Genomic DNA, 22,248 nt, shown 5'->3' with positions numbered 1-22,248 from the left:
ATCTGGTGAACCGGGTTCGCATCTCCGCTCCTCCACATGCAGCTGCTGGATGACCTTGGGCTAGTCACACTTCTTTGAAGTCTCTCAGCCCCACTCACCTCACAGAGTGTTAGTTGTGGGGGAGGAAGGGAAAGGAGAATGTTAGCCACTTTGAGACTCCTTCAGGTAGTGATAAAGTGGGATATCAAATCCAAACTCCTCCTCCTCCTCCTCCTCTTCTTCTTCTTCTACCTTCCCCCAATGGGAACTTTTGAGGAATTGAGTACAGTCAAGAATAAAGATTATTAATAGCTGATTGTGCTGGAAAGTGTTTTCATATCTGACTCGATTTAACAATGGGTAATATTGGTACATTATTTAATGATGAACATTGGCAATTTTGCAATGTATTAATGTGTAACAACTGTAATGTTGCAAGACTCCTCCTTTAGAGGAGGAGGTTGGAGAGGTTGGATAGCCATCTGTCCTGGATGCTTTAGCTGAGATTATTGCATGGGGGGCTGGACTAGATGACCCTCAGGGTCCCTTAGAACTCTACAATTCTGAGATTCCAAGAACATTACAGCGACATTAAAAAGAGAACGAAAGAGAATTGGATTCTACGCTGGTCATTTGGGTTTTTGCGATTTCATATTGCTTTGATGTTTTCATGATTTTATCGTACCCGTCGGCCAGGATATTATTATTTTTTAAGAGTTGGCGGTGCGCAAAGATCCTTATGAACCAAATAAAAGCCATCAGGCAGCCTCCTGCGACGACCCGGGCTTCTCCTGCGCTCCCCACGGCGACCCAGCCTCTCCCACTTCGACAGAAGCCCCTCCGCGTCCCCGCTTGGCCCAGCCTGGGCTCCCCCGGGCGGCCGCCGCTACTCCCGTTTCCGCCCGTGGAGCTCAGCTCGCCGGCCGCCTGATCCTCTTACAGGCTGCCAGGGCGGGTGACGCACGGGCAGGGGAGCCCAATAGGAGCTGCGCCGAAGCCTGGCGCGCTATAAAGTGGGGCGAGCCGGCCGGGGGAAAGTCCGAGGGTGGAGCCGGGGAAAAGCCAGGGCCGGATCCTGACATCGGTGTTCTTTTCCCTCCTCCGTCGAGGCGCGCCACGCTTTTCCCTGCCGGAACACGCGCCCCCAGGAACTTCCCAACCTCTCCAGCGCCAAGGCGCACGGGTCACCCGTTTTAGCGCACGGTCTCCAGCGCTGGAGACGACGCTGCGCTGCGGATCCCTGCGCTCCTCGTGGGTAGAAAGACTCGCCCGCTAAGTCTGAGACTGGGCACAGTCCTTGGGGTGTTGGTCCTTTGAGGGCGCGCGTCCTTTTGCGCGCAAAGTCGCCAGATCGGTTGCAGAGCTGCTCGGGGATCCCCAGCCCAGATCTCCAGGGTTTTCCCTATCCGCACGGTCAAGTCTCCCGGTTCCGGAGCGATGGAGAAAGTGAAGGCGCGGGCGCTGCTGGAGCAGCCTCTGCGACCCGCCAGCTACAACGGCTACGCGCTGGCGGAGAAGCCGCCGCAGGCGCTGCCCGGCCGCTCCTCCGCGGACGCGCCGCGCTGCCCGAAGGCTGCAGCCAGCTCTTTCGAGAGCTGGAGAGAGGAGCGCACCCGCAGCGAGGAAGACAACGAGATGAACCTGCCCGGCTTGGCCGCCGCCTACAGCACCATCCTACGCGCCCTGGGCGAGGACCCCGAGCGCCAGGGGCTGCTCAAGACCCCCTGGAGGGCGGCCACCGCCATGCAATTCTTCACCAAAGGCTACCAAGAGACCATCACAGGTGAGTAGGGCTCCGGTGCACGAGGGTACACCTGGAGAATAGATCCCCGCCAAACTGAAAACAAAACAAAACGCCCAGTGCTTTGCATTGTTCCTGTTCCCAACAGCCCTGTGAGGTAGGCAGGCTGCTCATCTCAAATTGGGGGCAATTTGAGCTGGCTGTAGTGTTCTGGTTCCAATAAATGAATGTGCCTAAAGGGCTCCTTGTAGGTCCTTTCAGGCACCCTCACTGTTCCCAAGGGGTAGATTATAGCAGACTCAGTGCCTTCCAGCTGTTTTGGACTGCAGTGCCCACTAGGCGGTGCTGCCCAGGGCTGGTGGCCTTGTATTAGTCCAAAGTAGCCAGAGGGCACCGGAATGGAGAAAGGTTGGGAAAGAGACATGCCTACGGCCCTTTGAGGAGTTGGGATGAGGGCATCCGTGGGTCACCCTGCAGAAGATTACAAAAGTGGGGAAGTGAATTTCCAGTGAAATGATTGTTACTTTGGAAACACACAGGAATTTAAGAAGCTGGCTTGTACAGAGTCAAGCTGTCTAGCTCAGTATGCCCACACTGACTGGCAGCAGCAGCTCTTCAGGATTTCAGACAAGGAGTGTTTCCCAGCTATAACTGGAGATAATCATAGTCATAATACAATAATTTTTTATACCCTCCCCATCTAGCTGGGTTTCCACAGCCATTCCGGGTGGCTCTGAACAGAATATTAATATTAATAAGAATAAAGCGATAAAACATCAAACATTAAAAACTTCCCTAAACAGGGCTGCCTTCAGATGCCTTCTAAAAGTCAGACAGTTGTTTATCTCCTTGACATCTGGTGGGAGGGAGTTCCACAGGGCGGGCGCCACCACCAGGAAGATCCTCTGCCTGGTTCCCTGTAACTTCGCTTCTCACAGCGAGGGAACTTCCAGAAGGCCCTCGGAGCTGGACCTCAGTGTCCGGGCAGAATGATGGGGGTGGAGACGCTCCTTCAGGAATACTGGGCCGAGGCCATTTAGGGCTTTAAAGGTGCTTCCAAGGATTGGACCAGGGGCCTTCTACAGGCTCCTCCCATTTTAAGATGACTTTAAAAGTTAATACTAAACTTCAATTTTAATGAATGAAACAATTTTAAACTGCTGGGTCACTTTGTATGGCGCCAGCGTAGCAAAGTAGCTAAGAAACCCGAGGCCCTGTTTACACTCCTGTTTACTAGCTGTGTTTCTAGTGCTGGGTTTTTAATCCCTGCTCACGGGACACCATCCAGAATGCAAGCATATACTGTACTTTGTTGTGAAATAGTACTGTCTGGGGCATCGTTTCTTCAACCAGCTTCACACAAGTCTGAGTCCCTAAGGCTAAACCATTCCTAATCTCTAGAGACAAGGTGTGAACTCCTTTGCATAGGGTAAAGACATCCCTTCCCCTGGTATGAACACACCCTCGGGTTGTGAATTAGAAACTCCTGGGTATGAATCTTAGCTCTTGGAAGACACAAGAAGTACCTAGTACAGTATACAGGAATGGCAAGAAAAATTATTTAGCTTCCTGGATTTGGCAAAATTAACAGAAGTGATAAGAGGTAATTTTAAGTAATTAAAAATTTAATCAAAGATGGGAGAAATTTGGAATATATATGAAAAACCAGTGCCCGAATATAAAAACTTGGATCCATTTCTAACATTCTGTATTGGTAAAAAAGGGAAGGAAAGATAAAAAGTTGATAAATTCACATGAATTTTGGTTAAATGATTGGAAAACGCAGTAACGAGTAAATTAAGCAACCCGGGAGGAGGGCAGGCGGAAGCCTAAGTCAAGTTTACAACTAGGTATCATGATTTATGATTAACTTGGATCAGTTATGATTTATTTATTTAAGTAGTGAATTTTGATATTTTATTAATAGATAGCATGAATGAATGAATGAATATGTATGATTTGTTTTGTTCAAATTTCTTTTTGATGTATTATGGTTATGTGTGTGTGTGATGTTTGTTTTGTTGTGTATTGTTTTTAATGTATGAATGTTATAATTCTCAATAAAGATTTATTTTTTAAAAAAATTAAAAAGAAAAAAAAGAATCTTAGCTCTTCCCTGAACTAGCATCTGCGGATGGTCTGGTCTCAGAGCAGGCTTCCCTTCCTCGCTCTCTCTTCCCCTCTCCTCTCCCTCTGACTAGTGGCTCTCCAGGATTTCAAACAGGACTGTTGTGTTTGGCCAATAAATATATATAAATAATAACATTATTATTAGCATTATTATTAGTACTATGTACACCAGGGTTTCCCAAACTTGGGTCTTCAGCTGTTTTCAGGTTGCAATTCCCATCGACCCTGACGGGGCTGCTTCTTCTCCAGGAACACCCCCCCTCCCCCAGCAGGCGGGAGCGACATGTTTTGGTGTGTCCCTGGTCCTTCTCCCCCCCTTCCACCTCCGCCTCGCTAGCTGGGGATGATGGGAGTTGTAGTCCAAAAAAAGCCGAAGACCCAAGTTTGGGAAACATCGGTATGTACACCAACTAGCAGGGTTTCAGGATGGGGTCTCTCTTTCAGCTGTGAGGATTGAATCTCTGAAATTTTCTGCATAAAATGGTAATGCCTGTCCCTGACTCTTGACCCATTCCCTAAAAATAAATGATGGCTTAGAGCAGGCTTGTCCAAAGTCTGTTTCGGGGGCCTAATCCGGACCGCCTGTCGGATTACAACTTTGGTCGGCCCTCACGCATGTTCACTTCATCAAATCTGGCCCTGTTTGAAAAACGTTTGGACACCCTTGGCTTAGAGTTACATGCCACTATAGCAAGTGCCTGTTGTCTTTGTCCATGGCTGATCGCCAAAGAATGGATGCTTTTGAATTATGGTGCTGGAGGAGACTCTTGAGAGTCCCATGGACTGCAAGAAGATCAAACCTATCCATTCTGAAGGAAATCAGCCCTGAGTGCCCACTGGAAGGACAGATCCTGAAGCTGAGGCTCCAGTACTTTGGCCACCTCATGAGAAGAGAAGACTCCCTGGAAAAGACCCTGATGTTGGGAAAGATGGAGGGCACAAGGAGAAGGGGACGACAGAGGACGAGATGGTTGGACAGTGTTCTCGAAGCTACTAACATGAGTCTGACCAAACTGTGGGAGGCAGTGGAAGACAGGAGTGCCTGGTGTGCTCTGGTCCATGAGGTCACGAAGAGTCGGACACGACTAAACAACAGCAATTGTGATCTTGGTAGTTTTATTCTGGATCTTTTCCCCAACGATCCCTAGCATGGATTTCTCCTTTTTCACAGCTGGATCAGAATCTTAGTGGGTGGTGTCCTCTCGGGGCTGTGCTGTCCCCATCCCCTCCTTCCAGCTGCGTCACTGGGAGGGTCAAGGTGGAGGGGAGTTCAGAGCAGAAATTAGCCAGGCACCAGGCACATTTTGCTACTGACAGAGGTCCAATGGCGACTACGTGGAGACCAGGTTGGCAACCTGTTATAAAAATTAGGTTCAACCCCAGAAGGGAGTCCATGAACCCGGGGGAGAGCCTTCGTAGGGCTCCCCTCCTCTCAGGAGCAGTTATGAATAAATAGAGACATTACAAAATCTCCCAAAGCAAGGCGGTAGCCCTTTATTTTTTTACTGCTGGAGCAGGGTGTTTTTGCAAGCATGAACAAAGGCACACAAGCTCCTATATAGATTTTTGAAATTGCCCCCCCCTCCAGCTCAAGACCACCCCTTCATACATTACATCACAAATTGGGAGGGTCTGGTACGTAACAGTGATCTGAGCATCTTGGACCCTGCCCCCATGTCTCCTCTCGCCCTCCACCAAAAACCCATCAGGTGAAACAAAAGATATTTACATTTCCCTATATCCCAGCCAAGTTAATCACACCCTTTTGTCTGACACTCAGATATCAGGATGCCAGAGGTTATCACTCAGGCAGAGGGCTGCTGAGTAGCTGGAGGGGCAACCCCCCCCCTTTGTTCCCGAGACAAAGAAATACTTGGTCAGTTGGGAGTGAGGCCTGTCTTCCTGTGCTGGTTTTCAGACATGTGGCCTTATTTGTTTTGGTACATTAATAACAATTATTATATATAAATAAAATACCTTAAAATTCTTACAACACAACCACAGCTTAAAAACCTCCACCTTAGTCCCTAGTTAATTCCGTTTCCATTTCCGCTGTGTGCGTTCCTCCTCCTTGCATACTGGGACGAGTGAATTGTGGTAAGAGCAAGCTGCAGTCGAGCAATGGACTCGTAGAATTGTAGAGCCGGAAGGGACCACGAGGGTCCTCTACTCAAAACCCCTGCAATGCAGGAATGTTTTGTCCCATGTGGGGCTTGAACCCATGAGCCTGAGGTTAAGAGTCTCATGCTGTACCGACTGAGCTATCCCAGCAGATTGTAGTTAAGATAATAGAATCTTAGCATTGTAGCCTGTTGTCTATGTCCATGGAGTTTTCTTGGCAGGGATACTGGAGTGGCTTGCCAGTTCCTCCTCCAGGTGGATCACGTTTGGTCCAAACTCTCCACTATGACCTGTCCATCTTGACCTGTCCATAGCTTCCCTGAGTAATTCAAGCCCCTTCGCCACGACAAGGCAGTGATCCATGAAGAGGAGACTCTTGAGAGTCCCATGGACTGCAAGAAGATCAAACCTATCCATTCTTAAAGAAATCAGCCCTGAGTGCTCACTAGAAGGACAGATCCTGAAGTTGAGGCTCCAGTACTTTGGCCACCTCATGAGAAGGGAAGACTCCCTGGAAAAAACCCTGATGTTGGGAAAGATGGAGGGCACAAGGAGAAGGGGGTGACAGAGGACGAGATGGTTGGACAGTGTTCTCGAAGCTACTAACATGAGTTTGGCCAAACTGCGAGAGGCAGTGAAGGATAGGTGTGCCTGGCGTGCTCTGGTCCATGGGGTCACGAAGAGTCGGACACGACTGAACGACTGAAGAACAACAACAAGCATTGTAGGAAGGGGTCATCAGACCCAACCCCCTGGCGATTGGACATGCCATTGTGGAGACTGTAACCCAGGTTTAAGGTGCAATTTGGCACCTACCTTATATATCTGGGTTTCTAGCACTGCTTGCACAACACCAAACTTGTTGCTGCCTTGTTAGGTTAGCAGTGCGGATGAGGTCAGGTGAGTGCCGTAATCCCATTGTTCATCAGGCCACCCACTCCGATAACTCTTTTTCATGGTCAGTGACCACCAGTACAGTGGGACCTCGGGTTACATACGCTTCAGGTTACAGACTCCGCTAACCCAGAAATAGCGCTTCAGGTTAAGAACTTTGCTTCAGGATAAGAACAGAAATCGTGCTCTGGCAGCGCAGCGGCAGCGGGAGGCCCCATTAGCTAAAGTGGTGCTTCAGGTTAAGAACGGACCTCCGGAACGATTTAGGTACTTAACCAGAGGTACCACTGTACAGACCACATGAGCATACATGCAAAGTTGGGATGCAGGTGGCGCTGTGGTCTAAAACACCGAGCCTCTTGGGCTTGCCGATCAGAAGGTCGGCGGTTCAAATCCCTGCAACGGAGTGATCTCCCATTTCTCTGTCCCAGCTCCTGCCAACCTAGCAGTTCGAAAGCACGCCAGTGCAAGTAGATAAATAGGTACCGCTGCGGTGGGAAGGTAAACGGCGTTTCTGTACGCTCTGGTTTCTGTTGTGGTGTCCTGTTGCGTCAGAAGTGGTTTAGGCCTGCTGGCCACATGACCCGGAAAACTATCTGTGGACAAACGCCAGCTCCCTCGACATGAAAAGTGATATGAGTGTTCGGAAACGTCCTGCGGGGGCAAGTTGTGAGACTGACCCCCAGGTAGGGACGAAGCCTGCGTGCACTCCTGGCTACTCGAGTCCAGGGGCACATTCATATGCGATTGTTCCCCAGCATGAAGAACAACGCACACAAGCCATTAAGGCTAAATTACTTTATTATAGATAAGATGCAGAGTATGCCTCTGCTTTCCAGCTCAGTAAGACAGAGCTGTGCATTAGCATGTCCGGCATCTCTCAAGCCAGAAACGAAAGTAAAATACAATAGTAAAGTACAAAAACATCACGTGTGTGAGATAACTGGTAGGACTGGTAGCTTTGCCACAGGATAAAAACAGACACATAGTCATGCTGGCCTAGCTGCTGCAGCTTTTGCAGCTCGGCTTGTAATAATATCATGACAATGAGTGTCCCAACCCCATAGTCTTTGACTGGACTTAACCGTCCAGGGGTCCTTTGCATGTTTTTTTGAAACATGTAAAGTGAGTTGGGTATTTTGTCCCAATCACTTTGCCCTTGCTTGCATTTTTGTCCGTCCTGGACAGGAGCCACACCCAGGACAAATTCAGAACTGCTTCCGCCAAAGGGGCAGCAAGCCAAATGCTTCAAAATTCTTGCTCTGCATTAAACTGCTATACAGGGTTTGGAGTTAGCGCTGCAGCTGCCTGCCACTTGTCTGTTTGTTTGCTTTTTTGTGTTGTAAGGTCTAGCCGTGTGCACTTAGCTGCTGAGCAACCATCACGAACCAATAAAGCGGCAATGGCAACAGCTTACTGACTTCTGCCTGTTGAACCACCTGGAAGTGCATTGCAGATCACTCTTTTGAGAATCACTTGCGATTTTTAGGGAAGTTTTTAATCTGTGACATTTTAATGCATTTTAATATTTGTTGGAAGCCTTCCAGAGTGGCTGGGGAGACCCAGCCAGATGGGCGAAGTACAAATAATAAATTATTATTATTAATAATAATATTATTAATCAGTGGTTCAGCTCACTTGGTGTACCACTTTCCATTTTCTTGATGCGATACTTGAGAACAGTAGATCATGGATCTGGACACAGGTGAAGTAATCTTAAGGGACTCTCAGGATCTGGTGCCAGATGTAAATGTTGTTGAACCAAATGCGGATAGTGGCCATAGTGCTATCAAATTCAATATATATGTAAAAGGGCAATTGCCAAGAAAGTGCAGCATATTTCCATTTCACTTCAAAGGAAGAAACACCCGAGGAATTTGGGAAACTGGTAAAAGAGGAGGTCGAAAAGAGGAGTCAAATGTGGTTAAATCTCTCCAGAATGCTTGCGGTTCTTCAAAGCCACAATATTAGAAGCTTGGCTAGAATATACGCTGTATATCGTTTGTTTGCTGCCTTTCCAAAGTTCAGAAACGTGCTCAGGACAGGACTGGTTCCAACCTGAAAATACACATAACTGCAAACATAACGAAACCACTCATAAGCAAAATAGAAGACATTCAAAAATACAAAACCGAACCGGACAATTTCCACAGTGGATAGTTTTGTGCCAAAGGATTTGTGCAAAAGAGACAAGTGTGTCTGTCTGCCTTGAGAGTGGCAGAATAAATCCTGACTCTGCCCTCCTGTTTCCACTTGCACTGTGTACAGTCACAAATGTGAATTAAATTAGACCTCTTTTCTCGGCTGCCAATGTTGATGGAGGAACTAGCAGATGCTTTCCGAACAATTGATTCCATTTGGGGCTCGGCGCATGATTCCAGACCTCATTAGAGACACTGATGGCAGAAGCAAACCCTGTTGCCTCTTTTACGTCACCCTTCTTGGAAATACCGTTTTGGCAGGAAAGTGGAGTGAAGAAAGACTGCAATTTCGACCAGGTGTCTCTTAAAGCCTTTTATTGTCTCTGAACGATCTGCCGTGTCTTCAGCTTGTTTAAACTGTCAATGCATTTGGGGAAAGTGCCTTAATTTGACTCTCATGAAAAGTAAACTTACCAAAGCTCTTTTTTTTATTTTTCAGAATTTTTTGTTGTGTTGGCATAATTTTTTACTTTCTTTTTTACAGTTAAGCTGTAAAAAAAAATATGGGGGGGGGGATAAGAAAGGAGTAAAACTTTGTAACCAGTAATATTTTCTTCTGAAGGCAAGTTTTGTTCTATGGTGTTTATGTTTAGAACTATAAGACTTCCTTGCAAGCACTGTTGATGAAGCAGAGATGGGGAAAATTCAGGGTGCCCCCCCCCCTTTGATGGGAAATTACTTTGATGGGAATAGTCACAGTACCGTGGTCAGACCCCACCTGGAATACTGTGTCCCGTTCTGGGCGCCACAATTTAAGAAGGATGTTGACAAGGCTGGAATATGTGCAGAGGTGGGAGTGTTGTAAGAATTTTAAGGTATTTTATTTTTATATATAATAATTGTTATTAATGTACCAAAACAAATAAGGCCACGTGTCTGAAAAACAGCACAGACAGGCCTCACTCCATTTTGACTCCCAACTGACCAAGTATTTCTTTGTCTCTAGCTACTCAACTTGGCTGGGATATAGGGAAATGTAAATATCTTTTGTTTCACTTGATGGGTTTTTGGTGGAGGGCAAGAGGAGACATGGGAGCAGGGTCCAAGATGCTCAGATCATTGCTACCAGACCCTCCCAATTTGTGATGTAATTCTGATGTATGGAGGGGTGGTCTTGAGCTGGAGGGGGCCAATTTCAAAGGTCTATATAGGAGCTTGCGTGCCTTTGTTAGGGGTCTTTTGCTTGCAAGACACCCTGCTGCAGCAGTTCTAATAAAGGGCTACCGCCTTGCTTTGGGAGATTTTGTATTGTCTCTATTTATTCATAAGTGCTCCTGAGAGGAGGGGAGCCCTACTAAGGCTCTCCCCCGGGTTCGTGGACTCCCTTCTGGTGTTGAACCTAATTTTTATAACAGGAGGCCAAGATGATCAAGGGTCTGGAAACCATGTTTTATGAGGAGCACTTGGAGGAGTTGGGGATGTTTAGCCTGGAAAAGAGGAGATGGAGAGGAGACAGGACATCTTGTTTAGTCATTTAGTCGTGTCCGACTCTTCGTGACCCCATGGACCAGAGCACGCCAGGCACCCCTATCCTCCACTGCCTCCCACAGTTTGGCCAAACTCATGTTAGTAGCTTCAAGAACACTGTCCAACCATCTCGTCCTCTGTTGTCCCCTTCTCCTTGTGCCCTCCATCTTTCCCAGCATCAGGGTCTTTTCCAGGGAGTCTTCTCTTCTCATGAGGTGGCCAAAGTACTGGAGCCTCAGCTTCAGGATCTGTCCTTCCAGTCAGCACTCAGGGCTGATTTCTTTAAGGATGGATAGGTGTGATAAAGGGGAGCCATACCGGGGTGAAGGCATCTTCTTCTATTTGTCCCCGTGTCAGCTTCAGTTTATTGGTTAATTTTTCTCGTAAGGCTGTTTCCCGTACTATTTGGTACCATTGGCCCATGCTTACTAATGACTGGTTTCTCCAGTGTATCACATGTCTGTGTTTATGTTTATGTGTGTGTTTATGTTTATGTGTTCACTGTCAAAGTAGCTGTCTTACTACAAAGGAATTTCAGAAATAGACTGGAAAGAGAAGTTGCTGAATTGCAACTAATTACCAAACTTAAAACCATGGAGAGACTTGGTCTGAATAGAGACACTGGATTCTTATCTCATTATACATGACAAAGCTATTTTTAGCCACCTCACCCTTTGCTTTTTCCTGTAAGACCAATTGCAGTCGTTAACAGTCGTCAACAGGTTTTCCACACCCATCAGCCAATCACCCATTCCCACCACCCTTCTGAGTAATACCCCTCCTCACTCTCTCACTATATATAAGAGTCTGGTGACTTCTGTTTCAGTGTATCTGAAGAAGTGTGCATGCACACGAAAGCTCATACCAAGAACAAACTTAGTTGGTCTCTAAGGTGCTACTGGAAGGAATTTTTATATTTTTATATTTTGTTTTGTTTTGACATGTCTGTGTTGACATTCCATACTGTCGGAGTCATGAGAACGGAAGTTCAGTTACACTGTTCCGTTATGTTGTACTGTTGGTTTTCTGTTCTCTCTCGGAGATGAAGAAGGAGAGAGGAGCCATGATTTCTTTTCTTCTGTTTTGTACATAATAAAGTTGCTTAGAAATCCACACCTCCAATGCCTAGCTTCTGTTTGAGCTCTGCTATTGCATTGTGCGCACATATCTTCGGATATGTGTCCCTGGAGCGCATCGGGAAAGGAGTGATGAATCATCCCGAGAGTCGCTTGTGGGGGAGAACGTTGCCGCCTGGCGTTCTCTAGTTGGTGCAAGAAGCCCAGTGAGGTCCAGCTCCATGTACCCATTCACCAACAGTGCCCAGAACTAGATACCGGCAAGATGGGCCAGCAGCCTCTTTTATAATGTTCTTAAGAGACCAAACTGGACGCGGGTGGCGCTGTGGGTAAAACCACAGAGCCTAGGGCTTGCTGATCAGAAGGTCGGCGGTTCGAATCCCCGCGACGGGGTCAGCTCCCGTTGCTTGGTCCCAGCTCCTGCCCACCTAGCAGTTTGAAAGCACGTCAAAGTGCAAGTAGATAAATAGGTACCGCTCCGGCGGGAAGGTAAACGGCGTTTCCGTGCGCTGCTCTGGTTCGCCAGAAGCGGCTTTGTCATGCTGGCCACATGACCCGGAAGCTGTACGCTGGCTCCCTCGGCCATTAACGCGAGATGAGCGCCGCAACCCCAGAATCGGACACGACTGGACCTAATGGTCAGGGGTCCCTTTACCTTTTAAGAGTCCAAAGGATGCGGTGCCTGTGGCACTTGCTTGAAAATCTTATGCTCCCACCGGCATTGAAAGGTTGAGGACCCCCACTGTAGCACAGTACAACTCTTGCCAGTTACGTGGATGTTCCACCCACCCATTCATTGTACTTCTGAACTGGCCTTTGTCCAAGTCAGGGAAACTTAAGGAGTCCCATCCACAGAGGGCAGAGATGATGGGAGGTGTAAGGACAAGAGCCAGGAGTTTTGAGGAGAGCCCTCTTTGGCGCATGGGTTTGCGCACATGCAACCTAGCCTGAGCCCCGATAAGCATTGCTGGCTGATGTTTCGGCTCCAGCGTTTGAGGCAACTTCATAAACGTCTCGTGGTTTTGGTTATTCCTGCTGCGGCTGGAGAATGCAAATGCACCCGAGAGCCTTCCGTCCTAGCCATTTTGTGTCTTCCCTTAACCTGCCCTGAAGGCTGTAAATGCAGCCTCTTCAGCCCCATTATGGCTGTCAAGACTTTTCCTTTTCGCTCGCCTCCCGAGCGACATTAAAGCCATGCAAATAGTTCCTATAGCAACAGGCTCTTTTACCTCTGACGCAAAGGCTCCAAATCATGGGCGATTCTCTTCCCTTCCTATTCAGGTTTTATCTTCTCCCAACTGTTGCGGATCCTCTCTTTCATCCAACGTCACTTCTGCCGATGGGGAGTTTGCACTCCGCACATGCTCTAAATACCCTAGCTGCGGATGCTCTGTTTGTTGTAGGCAAAGGCATTTCAGGGGGTTGGATTGGATGACCCCTGGGGTCCCGTCCAAAACATCACACAGAAGTTAAATTCTATTGAGTTCGGTGCGGCCTTGCTGTGGTTTTAGCTGGGAGTAAGTCCTGTTGGACTCGATAAGACTTAACAACATCTGTGTAGACTGGGTTAGGATCACATTCCTGTTCGCGTTTGATTTCAGTAGGACTTAAAAGCATTTCAATTTTGCAGGAAGTCCAGTTTCCTTCGCTTGTTTACTCTGGTTCCTAAGCGGCACCTTCTTAATAGCAGGCGTAACAACCGCTGCTAATACGATGGTGGTGTTTCCGTCCGTTATTTCTGCACCAGGGTATAAAAATCATGATTGAGTTCATTCGCACAACGGCCTTGTGAGGTAGGCAGTTTTGTAGCCATTTTACAGAGAGTGAGTGGCCTTCCCCGACCTGCTGTGCTCATGAGAACATAAACAGAGCCCGCTGGATCAGGCCAATGGCCCATCTGGTCCAGCACCCCATTCTCCCAAGGCCACAGCCAGGTGCCTGTGGGAAACCAGCGAGTAGGATTCATGCATAAAAAACCCTCTCCCCTCCTGCGGCTTCCAGTGTTACGGAAATTATGGGGGGGGGGTCACCCAAGCAAAGTCTCCTCCCTAGCAAACTCATTGGGGTATGGAGTGATGCCCTTAAGGGAACCCATCTCTCTGCCACGATCCAGTAGGCGAGAGACCACGTGCACAGGGAAATGCCTCAGCAGGTAATCTCTGGGTGCTTCAGGAATCCGCTGGGCTAATATCCCTCAACCGGAATCCCATTGTTCTCTCCCAGATAAGTGCTCAAGGTATCCTTGCCAATACTTAACAACCATTCACATTGGCCCAGGGCTATCTCCCTGATATTGCTCTGTTTCCCCCATATGCTAATCTTGTTTTTCCTATATGTTAATCATGTATAACCCTCCCCTTTTCGTGATGTAAGTGATGATGTTTCCAAACTGTATTCTGGGATATGATAGGAGTTTTTAAAAGTTCTTGTAACGCTGCTCTGGGTGTGCAGTTTTGACTGTGACCTATTGCGCAATAAACCCTGTCTTGTCCTTGCTCCAGTGGCTGGACTTCTTTTATTTAACTCCGCAGAAACCAGTGGGCTTATCCCTAAGGGCCAGGTGCCTGGGCAGTTCCACACCTGGGATTTTCTGTTTACACCAGCAACGGGTGCGAAGTTTTTAATGTTTGATTGGGCATCTTCTAGCAAAATATAAAAAACACAGAGTGGCTGGGGCAAGCCAGTCAAATGGATGACTAACAACAACAACAACAACTTTTTTATTATTTATACTCAGGGTAGTTTCCCACACATATAAAAACACAATAAAGTGTCAAACTTTAAAAACCTCCTGATACAGGGCTGTCTTCAGATGTCTTGTAAAAGTTGTGTAGTTCTGTATCTCCTTGGCATCTGATGGGAGGGCATTCCACAGGGAGGGCACCACTGCCGAGAAGGCTCTCTGCCTGTTAGAATCCTAGAATCCTAGAGTTGGAAGAGACCCCAAGGGCCATCCAGTCCAACCCCCTGCCAAGCAGGAAACACCATCAAAGCATTCCTGTCAAGCCTCTGCTTAAAGACCTCCACAGAAGGAGACTCCACCACATTCCTTGGTAGCAAATTCCACTGTCCAACAGCTCTTACTGTCAGGAAGTTCTTCCTCATGTTTAGGTGGAATCTTCTTTCTTGGAGTTTGAATCCATTGCCCCATGTCCGCTTCTCTGGAGCAGCAGAAAACAACCTTTCACCCTCCTCTAGATGACATCCTTTGATACATTTGAACATGGCTATCATATCACCCCTTAACCTTCTCTTCTCCGGGCTAAACATACCCAGCTCCCTAAGCCGTTCCTCATAAGGCATCGTTTCCAGGCCTTGGACCATTTTGGTTGCCCTCCTCTGGACACGTTCCAGCTTGTCAGTATCCTTCTTGAACTGTGGTGCCCAGAACTGGACACAGTATTCCAGGTGAGGTCTGACCAGAGCGGAATACAGTGGTAATAATAATAATAATAATAATAATAATAATAATATTACTGCTTCCAACTGTGGAGGCAGAGCATAGCCAAAACGGCTAGTGCCCACCGATTACCCCTCCTTCCTGAATTTGTCCAGTCCTCTCCTAAAGCCATTCAAGTTGGCAACCATCATTGCCTCCTGCGGAAGAGAGTTCCACAGATGTAACTCTGCACACTGCACGAAGGCACCCTTTATTTATCTGTCCTGAATCTTCCAACATCCCACTTCATTTGCTCTCCTGGTGTTAGGAGAGAAACTTTTCTCCATACACTTGCCCTGGAGGCCTTTGAAGTCCCCATCAGTCACGCAGCCGGAGCTGATTGACGGGAGCTGTGACGCACAACATTTGGAGGGCACCAGGCTGGCAAAGCTTGCCTTACGGGAAGGCAGTTGGCCAGAGGCAAACGTAATCGCGGCTGCCCTTTGTACTCGCTTGGAAGGGCCCCCCGCCTTCTCCAGACACTTCCTGGTGATGGACATGACAGAGGAGCCGACAGCGGCTCCATCCCTGGTCGCCAGGGTTACCTGCCTCCGTCTGGCTGCGCACAGGAAATTAAAACCGCCCGCGATAGCATATCACCATCAGCCCCAAATGGCAGCTCAATAGGCATCGGTGGCCGTGTTTGCGAGGGGTATCTGTGCGTCTGTGTTTGTGTCAGAGGAAGCTGTAAAAGAAAAGGCGTCTAGCACAGCTGTAGGTTGTTTTATATTAGCTTTTGAGTCACTTGGAGAAAGGGGCAGGGAGCTTTTGATGGTCTCCGAGGGTGGGGACCGCTGCCCGAAAGCCCTTTTGTTCTTATTCAGATTGGCTCTTGCACAGGAACTGTGTAAAAAAAAAGTACAAAACGAAATCCGGCTACACATTTATGCATTGACTTCCTTCCTTCCCCTCCCTCCCTCCTGAGGGCAGGTAACCCAGAGTGGAAAAATTCCAGACGGCAGAAAACGTGCGGTTCTGCTGCCGCCTCTTCCGACTTTCCCCATCTGCTTTACAGTTTGCGAGGGAGGCAGCTGCTGTACCCATTTTACAGATGGAGAACTGAGACAAAGCTGTTGCTCGGTGAGGTCATGGCAGCCTCGTTGCAAAAGGGGATGAGGGCCAGCTTCAGAACATCTACCTCTGCATGCTTGGTTGCAGGTTCAATTGCTGCCATTTCCCAGGAAGGACTTAGGAGAGTGCCCTGTCTGTAGTAATAATAATAATAATAATAATAATAATAATAATAATAATAATAATTTTAGTTACAGGTGGGTAGCCGTGTTGGTCTGCCATAGTCAAAACAAAATCGAAAATTCTTTCTAGTAGCACCTTAGAGACCAACTGAGTTTGTTCCTGGTATGAGCTTTCGTGTGCATGCACACTTCTTCAGATTTTATTATTTATACCCATGCCCATCTGGCTGGGTTTCCCTAGCCACTCTGGGCGGCTTCCAGCAAAATATTAAAATACAGTAATTCATCAAATATTAAAAGCTTTCCTAAACAGGTCTGCCTTCAGATGCCTTCTAAAAGTCAGATAGGTGTTTATTTCTTTGACATTTGATGGGAGGGCGTTCCACAGGGTGGGCGCCACCACCGAGAAGACCCTCTGCCTGGTTCCCTGTAACCTCGCAGTGAGGGAACCACCAGAAGGCCCTCGGTGCTGGACCTCAGTGTCTGGGCAGAACGATGGGGGGTGAAGATGCTCCTTCAGGTATAGTGGGCATGGTTGCGTCCAGTCAGGGTCGATAATACTGACCTAGGTGGGTCTGTGGTCTGACTCTGTATAAGCTCCCTAAGCTGAGACACAAACTAAAAGCTCTCAGATCTAAGTCTAACAGGGCCCCTGGATCCTTTGCTGTCACTCGAGGCTCAGGTGTCTTCCGTCAGCTTCGGCTGGTGGCCCAGCTATGCCCCTATCTGGACAGGGATAGCCTAACTACTGTTGTCTGTGCTGTGGTAACCTCAAGGTTAGATTACTGCAATGCGTTAAACGTAGGGCCGCCCCTGAAGACTGCTTGGAAATTTTGGTTGATGCAGAATTTGGCAGCCAGGTTGCTCACCGGCAGGGGCGTAGCAAGGGGGGGCATAGGGGGCGGGTCACCCCTCATTCCATAATGGAGGGGGTGACAAATTATCAAGGAACAATTACTGCCCTACTAGGGCGGTTCATAAAAAACTTTTTTTTAAATGCCTGCTCTAAAGGTCTTATCTTACTATACTAGGGATTATATAGCTATATATGAAATTTCATGCATATCGGTTAATATCTTGACCCTCCTCCACCAAAATAGCTGTTCACTTGGCTGTTTTCCTATGTCGTGAAGGCTGAAATTTCAGTTCAGTGGAGCACTTACTGTTCCCAACCCTAACCCTGTGGAAAGCCATCTAATTAGACTTTAATTTGATTTTGAGATCTTTTTAGGAGGTAATTTAATTATTGTTTGCTTTTATACCAATGTTATGTATCTGATGTTAGCCACCCTGAGCCCGACTTCGGCCGGGGAGGGCGGGATATAAATAAAAGTTTATTATTATTATTACTTGTTATTATTCCTTTGTAAGAAAATATGAAATAACATAAAACCATTTTTGCAGGGGGGGGAATCAATGGGGGTGGTGGCAAGAAATTTTCCGCACCGGGTACCACCTGACCTTCCTATGCCTCTGCTCACCGGTGCAAGATGGTGTGAGGATTTATCACCGATCCTGGCCTGACTGCACTGGCTGCCAATTAGTTTCTGGGCCCAGTTCAAAGTGCTGGTTATAAAGCCTCAGGACCTCAATTCCTCAAGGACCACCTCTCCAAATAGGAATAGATCCAGACCCTGCAATTATCATCTCAGGCCTTTCTTTGTGCGCCTCTTCCTCGAGAACTCCGGAGGTTTGCAGCACAAGACAGAGCCTTTTCTGTGATGGCCCCCCTCATTGTGGAATGCTGTCCCCAGAGAGCCTCACCTGGTGCTAACATTACATGTCTTTAGGTGCCAGGTGAAAGCATTCCTCTTTATTTATGGCCTTTGGTCATTAAATAATCTATGGCCTGTTAAATGGGGGCAGTGGTGGGGGAGGCCTGTTATTATTTAAGCTGTTTTTTTAAGCTGTATTTTAATTAACTGTTTTTGTTTTTTTCTATTACGTTTTATTGTAATTTATATTTGTTGTTAGCCGCCCTGAGCCATGCCCTGGCTGGGGAGGACGGGGTATAAGGAAAAAATATATTATTATCATTATTAGCATTATGTTCTTAATGTTGTGCACTGCTGCGGGATCTTTGGATAAAGGGCAGTCTATAAATTAAGCAGATAATAACTAAATAATTCTGTAGCCACAGGCCCATGTTGCCAGAGGTAATTTAGCTCTATGAGGACTAGACGCTTGTTTTAAAAGGGACGGGGATTGTTGTGTCAGTGCAAGCACCTTAGCTTGCCAGGCAGAACAACCTCACTTCTCTTCCCTTTGTAACGGAAAAATCCCAGGTGTGGAACTGCCCAGCCACCTGGCCCTTGGGGGATAAGCCCACTGGTTTCTGCGGAGTTAAATAAAAGAAGTCCAGCCACTGGAGCAAAGGACAAGACAGGGTTTATTGCGCAATAGGTTACATTCAAAACTGCAGAATATCATATCCCAGAATACAGTTTGGAAACATCATTACTACATCATCACTACATCACGAAAGGGAAGGGTTATACATGATTTACATATAGGAAAAACAAGATTAGCATATGGGGGAAACAGAGCAATATCAGGGAGATAGCCCTGGGCCAATGTGAATGGGTGTTAAGTATTGGCAAGGATACCTTGAGCACTTATCTGGGAGAGAACAATGGGATTCCAGCTGAGGGATATTAGCCCAGTGGCTTCCTGAAGCACCCAGAGATTACCTACTGAGGCATCTCCCTGTGCACGTGGTCTCTCGCCTACTGGATCATGGCGGAGAGATGGGTCCCCTTAAGGGCATCACTCCATACCCCAAATGAGTTTACTCAGGAGGAGACTTTGCTTAGGTGAAACCCCCCCCCCCCATAATTTCCGTAACACCTTGCACACTGTTCTGCAGGGTCTTAACCAGTTCTGGGGGGCATTGTGTGTGTGGGGGGGGGAGTGGAAACGGAAAGCTCCATTTGCAAACAGAAGTCATTGCCCAGGGCTTCTGATGATGAGACTTATTAGATGAATAAGCCAGCCAGATGAAGAAATCTGTGCCTGCGTCACAGACGTACAAATGTGCAGAAATACGATATATAATTGGGCCAAACAAGAATCGAGACCAGATATTTGCTGCCAAGGAGTGTGGTGGAGTCTCCTTCTTTGGAGGTCTTGAAGCGGAGGCTTGACAGCCATCTGTCAGGAATGCTTTGATGGTGTTTCCTGCTTGGCAGGGGGTTGGACTGGATGGCCCTTGGGGTCTCTTCCAACTCTAGGATTCTAGGATTCTATGATTTGGTTTGGCAACGACCCAGCTGGGAACAGTGAGGGCGGAAGCAGTCAAAACGCAACGTTCTTCCTTCACCGTAATCAGTAGCAACTTGGTCACTACTAATGTGATTTGCTTAATTTCAGATGTACTAAACGATGCCATATTTGATGAAGATCACGACGAAATGGTGATCGTGAAGGACATAGACATGTTTTCGATGTGCGAGCACCACCTGGTTCCATTTGTGGGAAAGGTAATTTTTGACTTCCATTCCCATTTTTCGCTTTTTTTAAAAAACACAAACCACACACACAGAATGAGCAGGCGTGTTAATAATAATAATAATAATAATAATAATAATAATAATAATTTATTGTTTGTACCCCGCCCATCCGGCTGGGTTTCCCCAGCCACTTTGGGTGGCTTCCAACAACGATTAAAATACATTAAAATGTCACTTCTTCTTCTTCTTCTTCTTCTTCTTCTTATTATTATTATTATTATTATTATTAAAGTGATAAAACATTGAAAACTTCCCTAAACAGGGTTGTCTTCAGGTGTCTTCTAAAAGTCAGGTAGTTGTTTATCTCTTAGACATCTGATGGGTGGCCGTTCCACAGGGCAGGTGCCACTACCGAGAAGGCCCTGTGCCTGGTTCCCTGTAACCTCACTTCTCACAGGGAGGGAACCGCCAGAAGGCCCTCAGAGCTAGACCTCAGTGTCTGGGCAGAACGATGGGGGTGGAGACGCTCCTTTGGGTATCCTGGGCCGAGGCCATTTAGGGCTTTAAAGATCAGCACCAACACTGTGAATTGTGCTTGAAAACGTACTGGGAGCCAACGTAGGTCTTTCAAGACCGGTGTTGTGTGGTCTCGGCGACCACTCTAGCTGCCGCATTCTGGAATAGTTGTTGTTTCCGGGTCACCTTCAAAGGTAGCCCCACGTAGAGCGCATTGCAGTCGTCCAAGCAGGAGATAACCAGAGCATGCACCACTCTGGCGAGACAGTCTGCGGGCAGGTAGGGTCTCATCCTGCGTACCAGATGGAGCTGGTAGACAGTAATTAAACTATAATAATGCTAGAAGGCGCAAGGCCTCGCCAGAGATTTGGGGCACTATCCTGCTTCCTCTCTGCCTGTCTTTTATCCTTCCACAGCGATGGGGGAAGAGTCCTTTTGCTGCCCCAGCTCTTTCCTTATTGTGTAGTAGTAGTAGTAGTAGTAGTACACAATAAGGAAAAAGCTGGGAGAGCAAAAGGACTAACAACAACAACAACAACAACAACAACAACAACAACAACAACAGTAATAAATCTGAGCACAGATTAGACTTTGAACTTCCATCATCCAGAACTTTTGAATGTTTTGGAAAAAGCTTCTCTTTGTTAAAAATATATATTAAAAAAATATGGGGCGGGGGGCGGGGACAGAATAAAGCTTATTGCTCACAGCCGGTTCTGTGCTCCTGCGATGCTGCCTTTTTAACTGACGGTTCGTGTGACCTGGAAGAGATCAGAGCTTATGTCCAGGGCAATCAGGTTTAATGCACAGACGCCTGCCCTCGAGGAAGGCTGCTGGTACAAAGAAAGGCTTTGAAATGAAATGTCAGGAGCTATGATGAAGGAGGCGAGAGAGTGGGGCGACCTTTCCAGAGGGAAGCCGGCAAAGACTTCGGCAAGAAAAGGTCTCCAGAAACCACATTCGGAGGATTTGCAGGGAGACATCAGAGAGACTCTCTTTCTCTCCACCCGTTCTCTAAAAACCTGGATCTTGAAAGCGCAGCAAGCAAGTGACGCTTTCACGTCCTGGAAACAACTCGTTCGAGCCCTCTACTTGTTGTTGTTTTTTTCCCCGGTGTGAAAATGAGAATTTACTGTATATTCTGACGTATAACACTACAGCTCCAAGGGCCTTCTGGTGGTTCCCTCCCTGCGAGAAGTGAGGTTACAAGGAAGCAGGCACAGGGCCTTCTCGGTGGTGGCGCCCGCCCTGTGGAACTCCCTGCCACCAGACGTCAAGGAGATAAAGAACTACCTGGCTTTTAGAAGACATCTGAAGGCAGCCCTGTTTAGGGAAGTTTTTAATGTTTGATGTTTTATCGTGCTTTTAATATTCTGTTGGGAGCAGCCCAGAGTGGCTCAAAATAAATTATTATTATTATTATTATTATTATTATTATTACTTACAAGACATGCTCAGTATACATTGTAGCCAATACGCGGGGCAGGTCCATGCCTCAATGAACTTGAACAATCCAAAATGAAACACTCTGGAAACGAGGCAGAGATAAACAGGGAATCAACATGCTGGTAGACATATATATAATCATTTTTGTGCATAGGCTTAGTTATGGTCAGGCGTGAGAAACGAGGGTGGGGGCTGTATCTGGCCCCATCTGCATTACACATTTGAGGCAGTTTAGTACCACTTTAAACAGTCGTGGCTTCCCCCAAAGTCTGAAAATCCAGAGAGCTGCTGCTGGTCAGTGCAGACAATACTGAGGAAGATGGGCCAGTGGTCTGACTCTGTCTAAGGCAGCTTCTTGCATTGCTCAGGCTACAGCCAGGAAGTCATCAACGGCAACCACGATTGTGGATTTCTTTCTGGGGCCTGGCAGCAGCTGACTTCTGCTCTGGAGAAGAAGAGTTTTTTTGGGGGGGGTATTTACTTTCTGCTCTCCAGCCAGAAAAGCCCCCAAACGTGGGCTCTGACGATTGTTCTTCGCTCTTTTCCTCCCTCGTAAAACGATGGCACGGCGGCGCCCGTAAGATTATTCTCTCTCC

General features: G+C 47.4%; 1 protein-coding gene across 1 annotated transcript in view; it reads left to right on the top strand.

Moving 5' to 3' along the window:
• Positions 1-1,301: 1,301 nt before the first annotated feature.
• Positions 1,302-22,248, top strand: part of GCH1 (GTP cyclohydrolase 1) — a 37,461-nt gene continuing 16,514 nt past the window's right edge. Inside the window, exons 1-2 of the mRNA XM_033166313.1 lie at positions 1,302-1,762; positions 19,611-19,720. Of these exons, the coding sequence (XP_033022204.1) occupies positions 1,417-1,762; positions 19,611-19,720 (456 nt within the window). The 5' untranslated portion in view covers positions 1,302-1,416. The remainder of the gene's footprint in view (positions 1,763-19,610; positions 19,721-22,248) is intronic.

The sequence above is a fragment of the Lacerta agilis genome, chromosome 1 (assembly GCF_009819535.1).
Source record: "Lacerta agilis isolate rLacAgi1 chromosome 1, rLacAgi1.pri, whole genome shotgun sequence".
NCBI classification, from domain to species: domain Eukaryota; kingdom Metazoa; phylum Chordata; class Lepidosauria; order Squamata; family Lacertidae; genus Lacerta; species Lacerta agilis.
This window is presented reverse-complemented; position numbering and strand designations above follow the sequence as displayed.